We start from the raw sequence: 16531 nt of genomic DNA, 5'->3' as shown, positions 1-16531 counted from the left end.
GACTTTTCTAAGCTCGCGGAATGGAAAATAGAACAACAAAACAACACCGTAGCAGAACTGCGATTGAGGAGCAATCAACACAGCTCAAGAAAATACACCTGGTTTTGATACCTAAGAAATTTTGATGTTGATGGAGTGAAAATTGTAGTTATCCACATTTGCCTAGATCAGACTAATGTTGTACAGCATGGGAACTTACCTGGAAGCAAAAGAACTATACAATTACAAGCCAGAAGCAGTAGATTATCTCATATGTAACACCAAAGAGGTTCAATATGTAATAGGTTTACTACCAAGTCTAAGTATAACAAAATGGAAGCATAATTCACAAGAATTGTTGTCACGAACCACAAACTGAAAACAAAGTAACAAGATGGTCTCTTATTTCAGGTCTGTAAAGAATAATGTTGTTGTGCCCCAGTGACAGATATATGATTAACAAAATAATATATATATATAGGTCGGGGTGACAAAACAGGTTCACACAATCAATTATAGTATGGGAAATCTCTGATACAATACACAATGCCTTTCACTGGAGCAAAAGCAAATTAATTCCAGATCTTACGGTCTTTCAAGAATATCCTTCCAGCATGATATAGACAAAGCCACTTGGGGTTGAGGTTCTCCTGTCAGCAGAAATAACAATGACGGGTTATTCAAAGTAATCATAAGAAAGGACAACCCATCCAAACATTTACTCTATTCTTTGCTTTCTTCCAAACAAAGCATCAACTTTCCAGAAGCTGCTTCTCCAGGGCTTTAGAGTTGCCATCGAGTTTTGATTGGAAGGACAAATAATGAAATATACTGTTAAAGCTATCTTTTTCATGTCTAGAATATCTTAGCATCTCAGTGATTAACATTGAATACTACTCACTATATATTTTATTATTTGCAGAGAAAAGACAATAAATGGTAGCCACCTCTTTGGCTGGAGTGTTGGAGAGAAACTGCACATAAGACAGTACTTATGTTCTAATGGAAAAATTCATGTTTTACCTCTTATAGTAAGCATAGCCTGCAAAGGCAATCCCTCCAATAGCCACAAGCCCAAGAAGAACAATCAGTGCAACCAACCAACCAGACATTCCACTTTTCTTGTCCTTGTTCGACTCAGTTATGCTGAAGTCACCACAGCCTTGCAGATTACATGCTTCCTGTCTAGCAGGCTGCCACCAGATCAAGTCAATAATGAGAACAATAACACACATGACAGTGCATGACCAAACCAGCTTGATGACCCAAACCAAAAATATCGAATAATAAGAATCATGACCTAGAAAGAAGTATCTGGCTGGGAAGTAATATCTTTTAATTTTTTTTGCCTTCTTATTATACCCTTAGGAATCTTAAACGTTAGATCCTCATCAAGCCGATTGATTAACACTTCCCTAACGGCACGGAAGAAGTGTTCTTATAAAAAATACCGACCTTCAACCTCAAACCTCAATGTTGTTGACCTTTCTAGATGTCAAGTGCCCAAAGTGAAAGTTTAAGAGTATGAAGATGATAAATACACTTTCTTCCTCTGCCATCTTACTTTGAAATTCCTCCCAAGTCCCAACTTGAAATCAAACACCGATTTGTCAGACCCCACAAAGTTTTGGGTTCATAAGTGATGGGATATCCTTTCCTTATCAGATTAATTTGTGGGTAAATATTTGTCTTACATAAATGAAAACATGTGGTCCTGTGTTCAATTCTCAATATGTTGATCAGTCAAATGATATGACAAGCCCCACTGCTATATGTATGGTGAGGTAACCAAAATAGTTTCCATAAGGGATCATGGATTCTGCCAATTCAACAATGAAGAGGTCATTTATAAATCAGTCTGATAAAGAAATTGTTTCAACAACAAGAGAGGAACTAGTAGAACCACACTGAAATAATAATCAACAGATAAATATGATCCTTTCAAGGGAGGAACTTCACCTTGTTAAATGTATCCTGAAATAAATAAAAATATAATGTCTGCCAAGAACAAATTTGCTGGTTTGATAATAAGAGAACCAGGTGGCTGAAATCTTACAATCACAGTCAAACTGGATATGTTAAAACAGAGATCCTAAGTCGAACTGAAATAATGACCTTTTCCATTACAAAACCAAGAAAACTAGAGTAGCATATTTTCGCAGAAAGTCTGATGACTTATATCACATGAGTAATAAATTTGTGAGGAAGTCCTGAAAAGATGTAAGATTATTCTGGACATTGGAACTAGGTAACTTACCATATCCTCCAAAGAACAGCTAGCATCATCCACAGGATAGTGCTTGATAGATGCATCAGCAGTACTGCCAAAGCAAGAGACATCTCGATAACGGACTCCACCATCACAAGGAGAGGAACACTTCATCCATGGCCCAGCAACCCACTTGAAATTTTCTGCATGTATGGAGCATACGAAGTTAATAATTTCCACAGGATCTTACAGCCACACATGTTGACCAATTATTACTTGGAAAAAAGGAAAATTTTCAATTATTAATAGAGGAACTGAAAAGAATAAAAAATTTAATTATATACGTTCAATCTCAGTACAGAAATAACACACATTTTTGCCGGGGAGTAGAAGTATATATGAACACGGTACTAATAAGAGAAGAAAATGCTCATCAAATTACCTTGCGGTTTTAACTGCATAGCAAGCTCCGCACCACTCTTACAAAAACCTAATTTACTCTCATTGTTGATAATGGAGGGATCTGAGCAATCAGTGCAACAAATGTCCTCCTTGCCAAAGTCCAACTTGTTCTTGCATCTTGCACACTTGTTTGATACTCTTGGCGTTTCTGTGAAAACAGAAGAGCCAAGGAATCAAAAAGGATCATCTCAAAGAGTAGTTCCTCAAAGGATTTGTCCTTTAGATTCATGCATATACTGAACATATAAGAGGAACCACCAACAGACCTGGTACGCAACAGTATAAATGTGTATGTAAAGGAAGGCATGGTGGGGTATTTGATTCTCCACAAAGACCATTACAGTTAACTGACTGATCAGCTATAATATTGGCAGCGCCACATCCTCCAAACCAAACGGTCTGGCATGCGGTCCAATAACACCCTACAGTTGCACAATCAGACATTAGCCAGATGCCCAGACATTATCAAATGTATCATCAGGAAAGAAAAAGGCAGGAAAGCAAATAATAATAGCTCCACCAATCGAAGGTTCTTTCTCTCACATAATTTCATCCCCCCTCTTCAATTTTTGAACATAGAAAGACCGAAGAAGAGGAGAATCTTGAGAACAAGTCTCAAAGTGGCGAAGAAGCCTTCTAGAAATAGGTATAAACTATATTGAAGAGAAAAGAAATTGCACATTATAAGCCTGTGTCGAGAGCAAGTCTCCTAATTGATATCAATCAAAATAAGATTACTAGTATATGGAAATAAAACTTCCACCTCTTAAATAGACAAACCTACCGGAACATTTATTCCTAGGAAAAAATAAAATCCTGAGCAGAAACTTCAAAACACATTATGTGAATACTGTTATCAGATTTGTGACTGATGAAGCAGCTATATCACATCCTTCAGTGATCCAAAGCAACTTCTTAAATTAATTATGAAAACTCGAAAAGCACAACGCAATCATAATTTCCTAACTGAGATGGGGTTTCGCCGATGAACTTGATCAGATTGAACAAACTGGTAGTACCGGGAACCAAAAAGAAAAAACGAACTATCTTAGATAATAGTAACCAATAGTAATGAGTAATGTCGCGAAGAAAGAAGGCACATAACCTATAAACTATTGATCCCAGATCACAGAGCTCCCGACCGCGATCTCACATCAACAAGCGAGAAAGAAATGGACTCGAATTTGGGAGAATTAAACAAGAAAGGGATTAGGGTCTACTGTCTAGGAGGTACCGTGAGAGGGGACATCAAGGGAGCTGGCGATAGCAAAGAACGGGATCAAGAGGTAGAGAAGGAGAGGCGTCGCCATTTCCGTCGCCTTCTGCAGCTCGACTCGAGCCTCTCGACGACACGCCACCGACGCCTATTCTGTGGACGACTAGGCCGTAGAAGAAAAAGCGATCGGTGTTCGGCTACCTCATAGGGAACACGTACGGTGAGCTCCATCCGTCAGATATGAATCAAACGGTAAATACGAGCAAGAAGCGGTGTTGTCTGTTTTGGTTGTTGGAGGCGTGCTCTCCGGATGATCTTTCGTGCAGTCCTCTCTAACATTATTATGTCTACGTGGCAGGGTGAGTGATTGGACTTTAACTATTACTTAGTATTTATTAGCGGTGATATACTGCTATGTAATTAATAGAGAGAATATTGTGAAAGGGCCCTTAACTCGGTCATGATTTGGAATAGGATAGGAATCAGAACAAGTGAGGGAAACATAAACGTTGAGGCTAATACACGATTGGGAGCTTAAACAACCATAATCGAAGTAATATTTTCTCATAAAAAAGAATAATGGAAGTAATAAGGCTATCGATGGGCAAATGGCTCTCACAAGCAAGTACTCAAAATTATAGGATGTATTTCGTAAATAGTATATAAAAAATATAGGGTGTAAATTGTTAAATTCTCCTCTTATTTTAAAATGACGATACGAACCTTGAAAGGGGCACGGGGACGAGTGGCCTTACCTCCGGCACCGTTGGTACCTACTCCTACCTACCCAGCCTAAGAGGGCAGATTCGTCACTTTCTCAACGCCATCGTGTTGGGAGCCCGCCGCATTACCGCTCCTGAAAAGTTGAAACGTGGACGAGAGAGAGCGGGGCTTATTTACCCTTTTAAAACGAGGGCTTTATTTGATAAATAGTCTCGTTACTAAATTCTCCCAAACTCTTTCTTGTTTCCAATCCATCGTCTCACAATCTTTCGTGGTTATTATCTCAAGCGGCGAGGAGGAGACGATGCGTTATACTACGCCACCCCTGCTACTCTGCGCCGCTGTTCAAGTAGCCCTCGCCATCACCGACGGAAAGATGATTTCTTAAGACCCTCTGTTTCCAAAAATCTTCTCTCCTTCTCTCTCGGCTCTCAATTTTTAATTATCACTTCGAGTTTAAGCCAGAGGAGCAAAAAAATCTTGTCTTGTTTTGCCCATGCAGGCCTCTTGCCGAACGGCAACTTCGAGCTCGGCCCCAAGCCTTCCCAGCTAATTAATGGCACCAAAGTGACCGACCCCTTCGCCATCCCTCACTGGGAGCTCTCCGGCTTCGTCGAGTACATCGAGTCCGGCCACACGCAGCGCGGCGCGCTCCTCGTCGTCCCCGAGGGGGCCCATGCCGTCCGTCTCGGAAACGAGGCCTCCGTCAAGCAGAAGCTGAGGCTCTCGAAAGGCTTATCATACTCAGTCACCTTCGCCGCAGCTCGCACGTGCGCCCAGAACGAGCGGCTCAACGTATCCGTTACGCCGGACTCCGGTGTGGTTCCGATACAGACTATATACAGCAGTAGCGGATGGGACTCCTATGCGTGGGCGTTCAAGGCGGAGCTTGATGAGGTGGATTTGGTGATACATAACCCGGGCGTTGAGGAGGATCCTACTTGTGGACCCCTCGTTGATTCCGTTGCCATCCGGACTCTCTACCCTCCTCCCCTCACGGATAGTAATCGCTCTTTACTTGCAGATGCTTCATGCAATAAAAAATGAACGCTAAATTTACCATTTTTTTTAGGTCTAGGAATCGGAGGTGAACGTCTCCCTTCGTAAGCTCACTTGGGCCCTGTTCCATGATTTCTCACAGGGAACGTGCTCAAGAACGGGGATTTCGAGGAGGGACCGTTCATCTTCTCCAATACTTCATGGGGAGTCCTCATCCCTCCAAACGCCGAAGACGTCCACTCCCCACTCCCATCGTGGTCGGTGGTGTCATCCACGTCGAAGTCCGCCAAGTACGTCGACTCGGCGCACTACGCGGTGCCGCGAGGGAACCGGGCGGTGGAGTTGGTGGCGGGAGAGGAGGCGGCTCTCGCACAGGTGGCGCGCACGGCGCCGGGGACGACGTACGCGATGACGTTCTCGGTGGGGGACGCCGGTGACGGATGCGGCGGCCAGATGGCGGTAAAGGCCTTCGCTGCTAGGGGAATGGTGAGGATACCGTACGAGTCGAAGGGGAAGGGTGGTTTCAAGAGGGCGGTGCTCCGGTTCACGGCGGAGGAGGAGAGGACTCGAGTGGTGTTCCTGAGTAGTTATTACCATACGAAGATCGATGGGTCACTCTGTGGACCTGTTGTTGATGATGTCATCCTGTTGACCGCCCGGAGTCCGGCTCGTAGACTTCTGTGAGACCGAAGTTTAATTTTCTTTCTTTTTTGTTGTTGTTGCAAATAACTCTTTTTTTAGAAGTAATGAAAGAAATAAATGATTCTCTAAGCTAGTTTCGGCGTTAAACTATTACTCACCTATTCAACTCAAAAGAGTTTCCCTATTTCTGGAAGTTCTTTTAAAACGAATGTACCTTGGTGAAATAGATGTTCTATATATCATCAAGCAAATGACTTGTCCTCTGACCGAGCAATCTCAAGAGCGTTTCCATACTTGAATCTACCCTTGCATCAAACAACAATTGAAACAATTCAGTGGGAGAAACTAGTCATCTGAGTGCATTGCTCACATGTAATAATTATTTAACAATCATCCACTGAAACATTAAAGTACTCTGTTTGAGTAATTGTAGCAATAATTATTAGTTACAGGAACTGCTCACTCCAATGACAAGAATGATACAAAATATTGTTTAACTCCAGTAACAACTCCTGGAACCAACGGTGGCCAGTTGGGAAGGCTTTCCATTTTTCAAACCGCACCTCATATACAGCACTAACTGAGTGATCTGTGAGTTGATTTGCCATTCTTAACAGCAAACCACTTAAATAAGGAACACGAAATCTGATGCTCTTGTGCCTGGCAACATATGACAGTGTTGCCGTAGCATGCAAAGAAAAGATAAAAGAGCAGTGTTAAACAGAGATGAACATCGTTTAAGATTTCCGGCAAACAATTAGCAAACTTTTGACTAAATTCTCCCCAGCCTTGAATCACTAGATGTAACTCCTTAAATATTCCTCAGCTCACATCTTATAAGTTACTGACTACGGCAGTTTAAGATAAGAAGTACTTGCGTTGACACAACCTTCACAGCAACGACCCTAAATCCACTTAGAAAACCTGCTAAGTATATTACCTTGTCTCCAAGGTAAGCTAAAGAATTGATATAGGGAATAATAGACAAGAGATTTAAATGGAGCTGAACATAGAAGACATGCGAAGACAACTTTGTGAAGGCTATTCCGGTGTAACTTCAACAGAAAGAATTCTTCATTAGTCAGTTAACACAAATAAGCTTGAGAGTAGAAAGTCGATAGGAAAGATAAAACAGTCAACTGATGTAATACCCAAGATCCAATTGGCATTAATGTCAGTAAGAATAAGTATCCAAAATTGGCGTGGCCAATTTCTAACTCTGTTAAAAGTTCTACATTCACATGAGTAAGAGGAGTAGAGGAAACTGGCTCAACTAATGTTAACAAGGTGAGGCTACTTTAGTAAATGTGTTCAAAATTAAAACAAAAATTCAGTTGCAAAAGAGCATCTGAATTCAAAAGGCTCCTATCAGTGTAGGACACGAGGAAGAGAGATGTGAATGGCTTTTACCCATTACAAGAAAGGTTGCTTCTGTGAAAATCTGTGGTGCCAAAATGTAAGGTTTTAACCATCACAAAAGAGACCCTTTATAAGAAAAGTCTGTAATATCCAAAATTATGATTCTTAGCTGGCGCACTCACCTGAATTTCTGGAATGCATCTGAACCTGCAGTCAAATTTCAAGCTCATCTAATGGGGGAAGCTGTTCGAAAAAATGTTTAAGAGTATATTAAAGTAAGAAGAATTGCAAACTGCACCCATCTATACAAGACTATGTATAATTATTTGTGTCATCAGTTTTTTTTCATGTTTCTCAATGCTTCCCTTAGCTCTTGGCAATAAAGATGCCACCACCATGAATGAGGCTAGCCACTACTAATGCTGATGGCAGTTCAAAAAGTGAGTGTCATAACTAAGTCTATATCAGAAGATCATGTTAAATGGGGTATAGAGAAAAACTCGGTGCTTCATCAGAAACCATTTATGGCTTGGGTTTACATCCAAAAGACACAGTTTCCAAAAACAGGAAGATCTACTGAATCAAAGATACAACAGCAAATAGCAGATCTGTTCACCTGTTGCACAAAATCCTATTATCAGTTGTTCCTCATAAATATATATTATCTCTACGACAACTTTGCAGCTAGTAAACATCAAAATATTACGATGTTATTTCTATCTCACTTCAGGTGATGGACATGAGGATAATAGTAATAGGGCGACAATGCTAGGACAAACTGCTTGGAATAAGTAAACAGGGTGGAAAGAAAAATTTAGTACTATGATATTACATGAAGCAATACCATGCTTCAAGGTTCAACATTGAGAACTGCAAAAGGTAGAAGTTAGGTTCAGGAAAAACAAATTAAAGTCCTAGAAAAGAAATATCCTCATTTCTACAATAAGCTTGACAACTAAACTAAGCCGCTGATAAGGTTCTTACCTGAACTACAAAAGTGATGATATGAAGTCCTTGATGCAATAATTGGTGACATAGGTCGACAGATAGCTCTAAAATACTACCAAATTATGGACTAAAACACATGAAAGCACTACGCAAGGGCAAAAGGCCAAACATATAACATAAAGAGAAACGAAAATTTCTGAAAATTTGGTAAATGAAGCAATAAAGGAGTCAATTAATCATAAACCTTCTTTTAACTCTGAACTTGGATGACCAGAGAATGGAAGTGATAGTAAATAAAAGAACACAAGAACAATCAAATGTCAGTTACAAAAATGTCAAATGTTGGGAACTTCAGTGGCTATATAATAAAAAGAACAGAATCCACTTCACATGGAACTTCTCTTTTCTTAAACTGTGAAATTTAAAGCCAAGAAATCAAGTACCAGTGAAATGGGCAAATTTGTATAATCAGTTATCGGCCAGACATCAAACCTCTAACATTGGTGCCAAAGTCCTGGCCAATCAGATAATACACTTCGCATAAGAACTGCAAAGACAATTGGCCAGTAGAAAAGTCTACCTTCTTGGTTGCATTTAGCCTCGCCCATCCAGGAGAAAACTAAATACATGAAAGACATAGAAACACTTTATGTCTACAGATCAGCAATCAAAGTCACAAGAAAAGGTACAATAATACCAACTGAATAGCGCACAGAATCATCTGTTGGGATCAGATGGAGCTGCTGCCACATTGTCCGAAGATTAAATAGGTAACAGAACCACTGTCATCTTGGACTGGTGGCAACCTTTCAATTCAAAGGCTTCAACTTTAGCCTGAAAAATGCATGGGGAATATCAAATTTATTCCGTATATGGATACCAACTATTTTTCCATAGACAACATTAAGTCACTCATAATTTTGGATATCATTACTATGGAGATACTGAAATTTTGCTCAATACATTAGAGCTAGCAATAATCATGGAGCACTGGTAAGGTGCTCACTGCTCAGGCAACTCAAATAAGTCAAATAACTAAAAGAGAGCCGGCGTAAAGGAATAACAGTTTAAGATAGAAACTGTGTTCACATACTATAGAACATAAGACAGATAATCACAACTTTTCCATGTGCTCACAAAGTACTTAAACTGAGAGGCATGCAAATTTTCTAGATAACCAAAATAAATTAGTTGACAGACCCAGCATTCTCGCAAATATCATTCACAATTTTTGCATTTAAATTCCACAATAAGTTAAATACTGGTCTTAGACAAAGTATCCAAGTGTTGTCTATGCTGCGTCTATGCTGCAGATGCCCTTAGAATCCATATAAAGAAAACACTTTAGATACAGAAAACCACAAAATGTCAAAAAAGATTTAATATCTTGATTTTGACATAAAGCTTGCTAAAGCTGGTCACTTTTGTAATTTCAAGTATCCACTCAGAAAAATATCATACAACATAAACACTATAACAATTAACAAGGAACAACATAATAGAATAAACTGATCAAGATTGAGTCTAGAAGCCATCAAGGCTAATTATTCCGTGCTCTTTCCATGAAAGTAGATAATTACAAAAGTTACTACTACAGTAATTCACTGTACTAATCACAATTGTTATCCGCACAGTTCAAAATCCAACAGCTGCTTTACAGCAAGAAAAAGAAAGAGATACAATAAGCACAATGAACCCTACTCTGACCTATGAATTGTTTCTGGGAGCTATCAAAAATTATCTTCAAAAAGCAGATGCTAGATGCCTTAACACCAACAAATGTTCATCATTTGATACATGGAGAGCTAGTCGGAGGTTAGTTATGAATTCTTCTTTTTTCCAGCTTAGGGGCCCAGATGCATATAATGCCAACATGGTGGAATGATAAGCTTTTAACTCTAGATGATGTATTTGTTCTTCCAACTCCTTTTCATAATGGGGACATTCTCTTCCTACTGCACAAGAAGGTTCACTATCATCATAGTGACTATCCAAATTTCGAACTGGACTTCTTATAGGATGGTGGAGAGACCTATATGGACTATAGCAAGGACTACAACTACCAACCGATGATGAAACACTCTCGGCATCATTAGGTTCTTCCAAAAGTTCAGTACTTTGGTTTACGGAAGCATGCATGTATTTTTCACCAAGCAATGCACATGGTGAAGCAACAGCATCTACCTTTCCCAATAATACAGATGAATTCCCTGCTGTTACTTCTAGGCACCTTCTCTTCTTTACCACCGATCTCTTATTGCCAGCTCTAATGTACCTGTCAGCATCCATCAAGCCATAACTTGGCCTTTTCTTCGCACATCCTGGGGTAGGTTCATTGACACCAATATTTCTTCCCAAATTAATTTCGTCATTTCCACCATATTTTTCTGGCTCTATACATGATTGAGGTATTAGGGGGCTCAAGTTCTCAAACTTAGTCTGACTATTCATGCTTCCTCTGTTGCATCTTTCATAATCCTGAAGCAAAGAATAAACACATCAGCCACCTAAAATGCAATAGATTAACTTGTATATAAACACAAAATCTAATTTAACATAATAAACAATAACAAAAAAGTAGGAAGAAACAAATCACAATCTGAAACCAGAAAGGCAAAAACAATATCAGATGACAGTATTACCTTCTGAATCACAACCCACTTGTTACTGATCCAAGACTGCCTCACCCTAAGATCAGGTAGGTGCGCTCTGACAATTTTTGATGATCCAAGGAGCCTCACTAAGAAGTAATGCTCCCCATCCAATTGTGATACTTCTGCAAGCTTCCACGCGTTATTCTCGAAGACCTCAACTATGTCACCATTAACCCAATCCTTTGGGCCCTCAATGAGAGGAGGGCATGGCCTAATAAATTTTCTTGGTACACGTTCCATAGTAACATCCATGCCTGGTGAAGAACCATTGTACCGTACATTGTAGGTGTTTCCATTAGCAGATAGGATTTCGGCAGGCCTCCATGATCCTGAGGGCATTGCTGTCTTGCACAATACCTCCACCTTACTTCCTTTCTTGAATCTCATGGTGCACCGATATCTAATCAAAATCTAGACCACCTAACGATTCAGAAAAGAAAACAGAGAAACAACAGATTAGATCATTCTCCTCTAACAATCCTATTTCTGTAATCAAATCCAGAAACATCCACTTAAAAAGACGTAGTATAAAGTGACAACGTGAAAACCAAACAACAAACTAACCGAACTCCAATCACATTGTTCGGAAACTCGATGAAAAAAGATCCATCCGAGGAATCCAAAAAAATCCCGCATGAACGTTTAAACACGAGACCTTAAAATTTCTCAAATAAAGCAATAACATATAAAAATAACAATCTAAAATAGTATGCACGACATGATACGAACATAATTATTCTCGAAAATTAAAAAAAAAACTGGCGATTGTTCAAACCTAAACCAAGATTTAGTCTCCGAACTTAGAGCACATGCCGATACAGAATACATCGTATAGAAAGCAAAAAATACAAGAAAATTTCATAAAAATCTATAAAAATTCCTCGATCTCATTTCTTTGCCCTAACAGATCAGGGATGTAATTAGACAACAAAAATAGGTCATAAGAGACACAAAATTACCGCAGAATTAAAAACACTTAAAAAAAGAATAATGGAAAAAAGAAAATAAAAAATTTATCTTACCTCTCGCCGGTAACAACCCCACGAAGTTGATCAAATCGGAGAACGGACGAATTCTGTTCTACTTCTCAACAACCGATTCCTCTCCTCCAATCCCACTGCTTCCCAAATTCTTTTCTTCTTTAGGTTTAATTTCTTGTTTACATTTTACAGGATTATAAATTTATATGTGAAAAGAAAAAAGGCGGAACGGACTTGATGCTGTTTAACAAATCCAACTGTGGCGAGGTGGTCAAGTCCGTCGAAGTGGCCCGACTCCTATACGATTACAGCCGTCCGATTAGGTTTTATTTTTTTTTTAATTTCAAGAGGGAGTCCAACTATAATAGGACTGTGAAATTATTTTAAAAAATTAAAAGACGGTTAGAGATTCTTATCCTTTTCTAGCATTTTATTACAACCTTATCTTGGGCCAGGCTAAATCAACTTTGGGGCCCAGTAGGGCCACCGTATGCTCGGCCGAGCTACTTAATTACTCGAGTGAAATTGTCAAGTAACACCTTATATTTTTAATGATTTTATGATTAGCACCCTTCTTTTGAGGCTTTCTGATTTAATTAAATTATTAAACCATTCAACTCTTTAATCGAATAATATTAAAATATAAATGTTTAAAGCATTGTTATCTTCCTTTCCCTTTCTTTTTGTTTGATTTTTAAAATAGTGTTGTCTAAAATATCATTATAAAAGTCAAATTTCCATAATATTAGACCTGGACCCTGATCTATATAGCTTTTCTTTATATATAGATTCCTTTTATTTTTAACCCCCTCGTCCGGTTTTCTGATGTTAAATAATATTAAATTATGTTATTTTTAACAGTATTTTTTTTTATCAGAGATAATTATTTATCGATCAGTTTCATAAGGATCTAATTAAATTTATTTTATTTCTTTTATATATAAATATTATTATTATTATTTTTATATCTAATTAAATTTATTTTTGAAAAAATTAATGCTATAAACTAGTCACGAAATTTCTAATCTTTAGGGTGTCATTTGAAACTTTCCTGTTAACTCTAATGAGAAGAGGGTTTTCTCCGCTTGCAATAAATCGCGTTATCGCTCCGACACTAGTGCTGCGACGATCTGAGGAGTTCTAAGTAGCCGGCCGTTGGGTGGATTCCGTCGCGGAGATCGCTCGGGGAGGTGCCACGTGGGTGAGCCAGGATAAATTAGGGTATGCCCTAATTTATATTTTACCCAGTAATTGCCCATGGTTCATGAACAAACTTCTCGTCTTTGATCCGATCTAACAGTCCTTCGATTTGGAATCCAAGCGATATTTTCATTGTAATTTTTAGTGCAATTCATATTTTTGACGACCTCCTAGTTTCAGTAATTTTGTGCATTAGTTTCAGTAATTTTGTGCATTAATTCTTGCTGAGTGATTTGGATTTTGTGGTACCGATGAGTATTGATGTTTGATGTGCATTCGGTTGGCGTACTCTTTTACTTCAAATGGATCAAGTAGAGCTTAGGGTTCTTTTCCTGTATTTAATTTGATAAGGAGTTCGGAGGATTTCTGCTATGGAGGAACAGTTCATACTCCGTGTTCCTCCATCTGTTTCTGAGCGAATTGAACGCCTTTTGAACGAGAATGCTTCAGCTGAAGATGGTTCACTGGATTTATCGTTTTCAGGTATCGGCCAGCCTCTTCTTTCAGTTTTGTTCTCTTTCAATTTCCACATTCCTGATCAGTACTCTGAATGATTGCTATGAAGCTCAATTATTGATCTATGGTGTGTTTCAGTAAAGAAAGAGATAAATATTCTGAATCGATCATCACCTTATGAACTCCTTAGTGAATTGTCTAGGCATATTCTTACCTGAAAGGCATGATGATGTAAAGTTGAAAAGAATTTTTTATAAGTAAGCTTGTTGTATTTGTAGTGTATGAGGATACTCTTCTCAAAATTTGCAATAATTAACTTTTTCTCTATTTGGGGTTTTGTTTTCATCAGCTTAAGTGGTCAATGACTTGAAAGTCATTTTCCGAAAATTGATAAGTTGTGTCAAATCTCTATGCTCGCATGCACAGTCCTACATATAGGTGAGAAATGGTAGACCTAAAAGTGTCATATCACATTGTTTCTAGTTTGCAGGCATGTTCTTCAGTCACCTATTCACATATATGTTGCCTATTGTTATCTTTCACTAATATTTTCCATAGGATGACTTTAAAGTATTAGTGATTTTAAAATAAAATGATCTGCATGTTTGTACGGAGCAAGCAATATTTTGTGTTAGGAGGGTTAGATATCTGGAGAAACTTGCATTGGTCACCAACTTACTTTTCTTACGTAAAATATTAAATTTTGTCACTGTTCATATGGACGATTATTGAACAGACTTCAACCTATGAAAATTGACTGCATGCTGGAAACATAAAGGAACTGATGGTAAGAGAACGCTGATTGGTTAAGGGAGGGATCCTCAACTTAATTAATTTAAAAGAACATCAAATTCAAGGTGGTTCTAGAGTGTACACCATGACAACCTGGAATGAGCGATTTCTAGCAATTAGTGGTTCTTTGTATAGTTTATAAGGAGGATATAACATGTGACTATTGCTGAAGGCTCCATCATTTTTCATTTTTGATATAATGACCAGTTGTTTATACTCACAGCTTTCTTTACTTCATACAAGGATAACTTCACCATTATTGCTTCTTATATATGTTGTTTATGTATGACCTTTTACTCAAGTAACTATTTTCATGCAAGCATCTAGCTTTTAAGCTTGCAGTTTCTTATCTGACATTTTGGTGCAAATTTTGTCATTATTCACTTGATTATGTTCTCATTCTGTGACTTTTTTGCTTCATATAGAGGACGGAAGAACTGGTACCTTTGTGATTGGCGATGAACGCTTTCCTGCCTCTCTCTTGGACCTACCTTGCATTGTGGAGTCCCATAAAACATATGACGATACTGTGCTTATTAAAACTGCAGACATTGGACAGGTAACTACAATACTGCAAACTCTCACAGAGATCTGATAGGAGCAACACTCAACTGACAAGATTGGAACAGATCATTATGGTAAGGGAAGAAAGTGACCCTGCTCCAGAAGGAGTTGAATACAAGCATGGCCTTACCCCTCCAATGAGGGATGCTCGAAGGCGGCGATTCCGCAGAGAACCTGATCTGAATGTATGTGACTAAATTGACTTTTCTGTCTTAAAGGCTTGTCCTTGTAGGCTATGTTTCATTTGCTAACATCCAATTAAAATCGCAGCCAGAGCTTGTTCAGCGAGTTGAGAAAGATCTACTCAGTATTATGTCCGGTGGAACAGTTAGAAGTATCCTTTTTTTTGTTAAACTTGCTGCAATTGAACTAGAGTTCATTAATGTGTGATTTTCTTTGATATGCTACAGTCGACTATTATGCTTCCTGTTATTTAGAAGTTTGAAGTCTTTGTTATCATAATATGATATACTCTCTTAAGTCTAGTTCTAGGTTAGAATTGGCATCTCCATGTGTTTATTTCTTGCTTTTGCAAACAATACATGACCTACATTTGTAAAGATTCCTTGATCCTTGGGCTCAGACATTGGAACAACAGTGCCCGACGAAGCTGGTGAGCATGGAAAAGCTGCTCCAACACCTGCAGCAAAGCCAGATATGCCAGTAGAGGCTGCTAGTGATGGTGGGGAACCTGATAGAAGTGACTCTGACGACTCCATGGAACCGGAGAGCTAAGACAGCAAGGTTATGGTCTTAATTGTTGGAATGTGGTTCCTCATATTAACCAAAGGTTTGCAAACCTTTTAGCCTCTCTTCTGAATGTGTAGTAATATGTGCTCCCAATAGCTGACAACTGAATCTTCACTGGCAAGATGCAAAAGCTGGGATTCAGCTCCCTTTTTCAAATGTTGAATTGCATGATCTTCCATGATTCGGCTGTATGACACTATTTGAAGGCAACATAGTAAATGTTGTTTTGTAGTGCACATTGTGTTCTTTTATAATGACCTAGTTCCTGTTATTTTTTTCTGGAAAGTTAGGATGGAAACTTTGATCGATTTTTATCTGGTTTCCCCTATCAGACAAGATTTCTGCTGGTTTGCTTGTTGTAAAGTTCTTCCTGTAAATAGCTGGTTAACTGTAAAGGCATTCCAGGTTATCGTACATCCTTATACTTTTAGTATTGTGAAAGCATCTTGTTTAACTCAACATGTTCTTGATTCAATTTTAGTGCAACAAATGTGTGTGAAATTAAAGGCAAAAAGCCTCATGGAAAAACAAGAGGGATTATTTTCGCCTTACAGCATAGTGGCCGGAAATATTTCTGCATAAAATGATAAAAAGACCA

The 16531-nt window shown here is 38.6% G+C and overlaps 4 protein-coding genes across 8 annotated transcripts; 2 read left to right on the top strand and 2 right to left on the bottom strand.

The window, feature by feature from the left end:
- Nucleotides 1-355: 355 nt before the first annotated feature.
- Nucleotides 356-4044, bottom strand: LOC140768326 (uncharacterized). Its single transcript, XM_073108611.1, has 6 exons — nucleotides 3885-4044; nucleotides 2917-3072; nucleotides 2631-2798; nucleotides 2237-2391; nucleotides 1003-1172; nucleotides 356-629 (listed from the first exon to the last, which is right to left on the bottom strand). The coding sequence occupies exons 1-6, from the start codon at nucleotides 3958-3960 to the stop codon at nucleotides 575-577; spliced, it is 780 nt and encodes a 259-aa protein (XP_072964712.1). The 5' UTR covers nucleotides 3961-4044; the 3' UTR covers nucleotides 356-574.
- Nucleotides 4045-4811: 767 nt separating this feature from the next.
- LOC140759663 (BIIDXI-like protein At5g11420) lies at nucleotides 4812-6534 on the top strand (the record flags this gene model as incomplete). Its single annotated transcript, XM_073096287.1, has 2 exons — nucleotides 4812-5592; nucleotides 5731-6534. Coding segments are annotated over 2 exons (1323 nt in total), but the record flags the coding sequence as incomplete, so codon positions are not given.
- A 2235-nt stretch (nucleotides 6535-8769) lies between these two features.
- LOC140768151 (uncharacterized) lies at nucleotides 8770-12363 on the bottom strand. Of its 4 annotated transcripts, none has more exons than XR_012105742.1 (5): nucleotides 12214-12363; nucleotides 11180-11611; nucleotides 10722-11015; nucleotides 9235-9371; nucleotides 8770-9156 (listed from the first exon to the last, which is right to left on the bottom strand). XR_012105742.1 is itself a non-coding variant. In XM_073108414.1 (4 exons), the coding sequence occupies exons 2-4, from the start codon at nucleotides 11576-11578 to the stop codon at nucleotides 9300-9302; spliced, it is 765 nt and encodes a 254-aa protein (XP_072964515.1). In that variant the 5' UTR covers nucleotides 11579-11611; nucleotides 12214-12363; the 3' UTR covers nucleotides 8770-9299. The 4 variants fall into 4 exon arrangements, 2 of the variants coding, with proteins under 2 accessions (XP_072964515.1, XP_072964442.1); XR_012105744.1 differs by having other exon boundaries at nucleotides 9239-9371; XM_073108414.1 differs by having other exon boundaries at nucleotides 8770-9371.
- An 857-nt stretch (nucleotides 12364-13220) lies between these two features.
- LOC140764981 (transcription initiation factor TFIID subunit 7) lies at nucleotides 13221-16347 on the top strand. Of its 2 annotated transcripts, none has more exons than XM_073105054.1 (6): nucleotides 13221-13392; nucleotides 13726-13854; nucleotides 15045-15178; nucleotides 15249-15368; nucleotides 15454-15517; nucleotides 15767-16347. In XM_073105054.1, the coding sequence occupies exons 2-6, from the start codon at nucleotides 13743-13745 to the stop codon at nucleotides 15916-15918; spliced, it is 582 nt and encodes a 193-aa protein (XP_072961155.1). In that variant the 5' UTR covers nucleotides 13221-13392; nucleotides 13726-13742; the 3' UTR covers nucleotides 15919-16347. The 2 variants fall into 2 exon arrangements, with proteins under 2 accessions (XP_072961155.1, XP_072960349.1); XM_073104248.1 differs by having other exon boundaries at nucleotides 13223-13392; nucleotides 13723-13854.
- The last annotated feature ends 184 nt before the right edge of the window (nucleotides 16348-16531 follow it).

Source organism: Typha angustifolia, chromosome 1 (assembly GCF_048772165.1).
Source record: "Typha angustifolia cultivar Huaian chromosome 1, ASM4877216v1, whole genome shotgun sequence".
Classification (NCBI taxonomy): domain Eukaryota; kingdom Viridiplantae; phylum Streptophyta; class Magnoliopsida; order Poales; family Typhaceae; genus Typha; species Typha angustifolia.
This window is presented reverse-complemented; position numbering and strand designations above follow the sequence as displayed.

Excerpts from the sequence above, each read along its gene's own strand:
- LOC140768326 (XM_073108611.1), bottom strand. The coding sequence starts at position 3,960 with ATGGCGACGCCTCTCCTTCTCTACCTCTTGATCCCGTTCTTTGCTATC. Across the intron at positions 1,173-2,236 it reads GCTGTTCTTTGGAGGATATG|CCTGCTAGACAGGAAGCATG; the intron begins GTAAGTTACCTA and ends ATCTGGTGGCAG. Across the intron at positions 630-1,002 it reads GGCTATGCTTACTATAAGAG|GAGAACCTCAACCCCAAGTG; the intron begins GTAAAACATGAA and ends TTCTGCTGACAG.
- LOC140764981 (XM_073105054.1), top strand. The coding sequence starts at position 13,743 with ATGGAGGAACAGTTCATACTCCGTGTTCCTCCATCTGTTTCTGAGCGA. Across the intron at positions 15,179-15,248 it reads AAACTGCAGACATTGGACAG|ATCATTATGGTAAGGGAAGA; the intron begins GTAACTACAATA and ends AGATTGGAACAG. Across the intron at positions 15,518-15,766 it reads GTCCGGTGGAACAGTTAGAA|ACATTGGAACAACAGTGCCC; the intron begins GTATCCTTTTTT and ends CCTTGGGCTCAG.
- LOC140768151 (XM_073108341.1), bottom strand. The coding sequence starts at position 11,578 with ATGAGATTCAAGAAAGGAAGTAAGGTGGAGGTATTGTGCAAGACAGCA. Across the intron at positions 11,016-11,179 it reads AGTGGGTTGTGATTCAGAAG|GATTATGAAAGATGCAACAG; the intron begins GTAATACTGTCA and ends TCTTTGCTTCAG.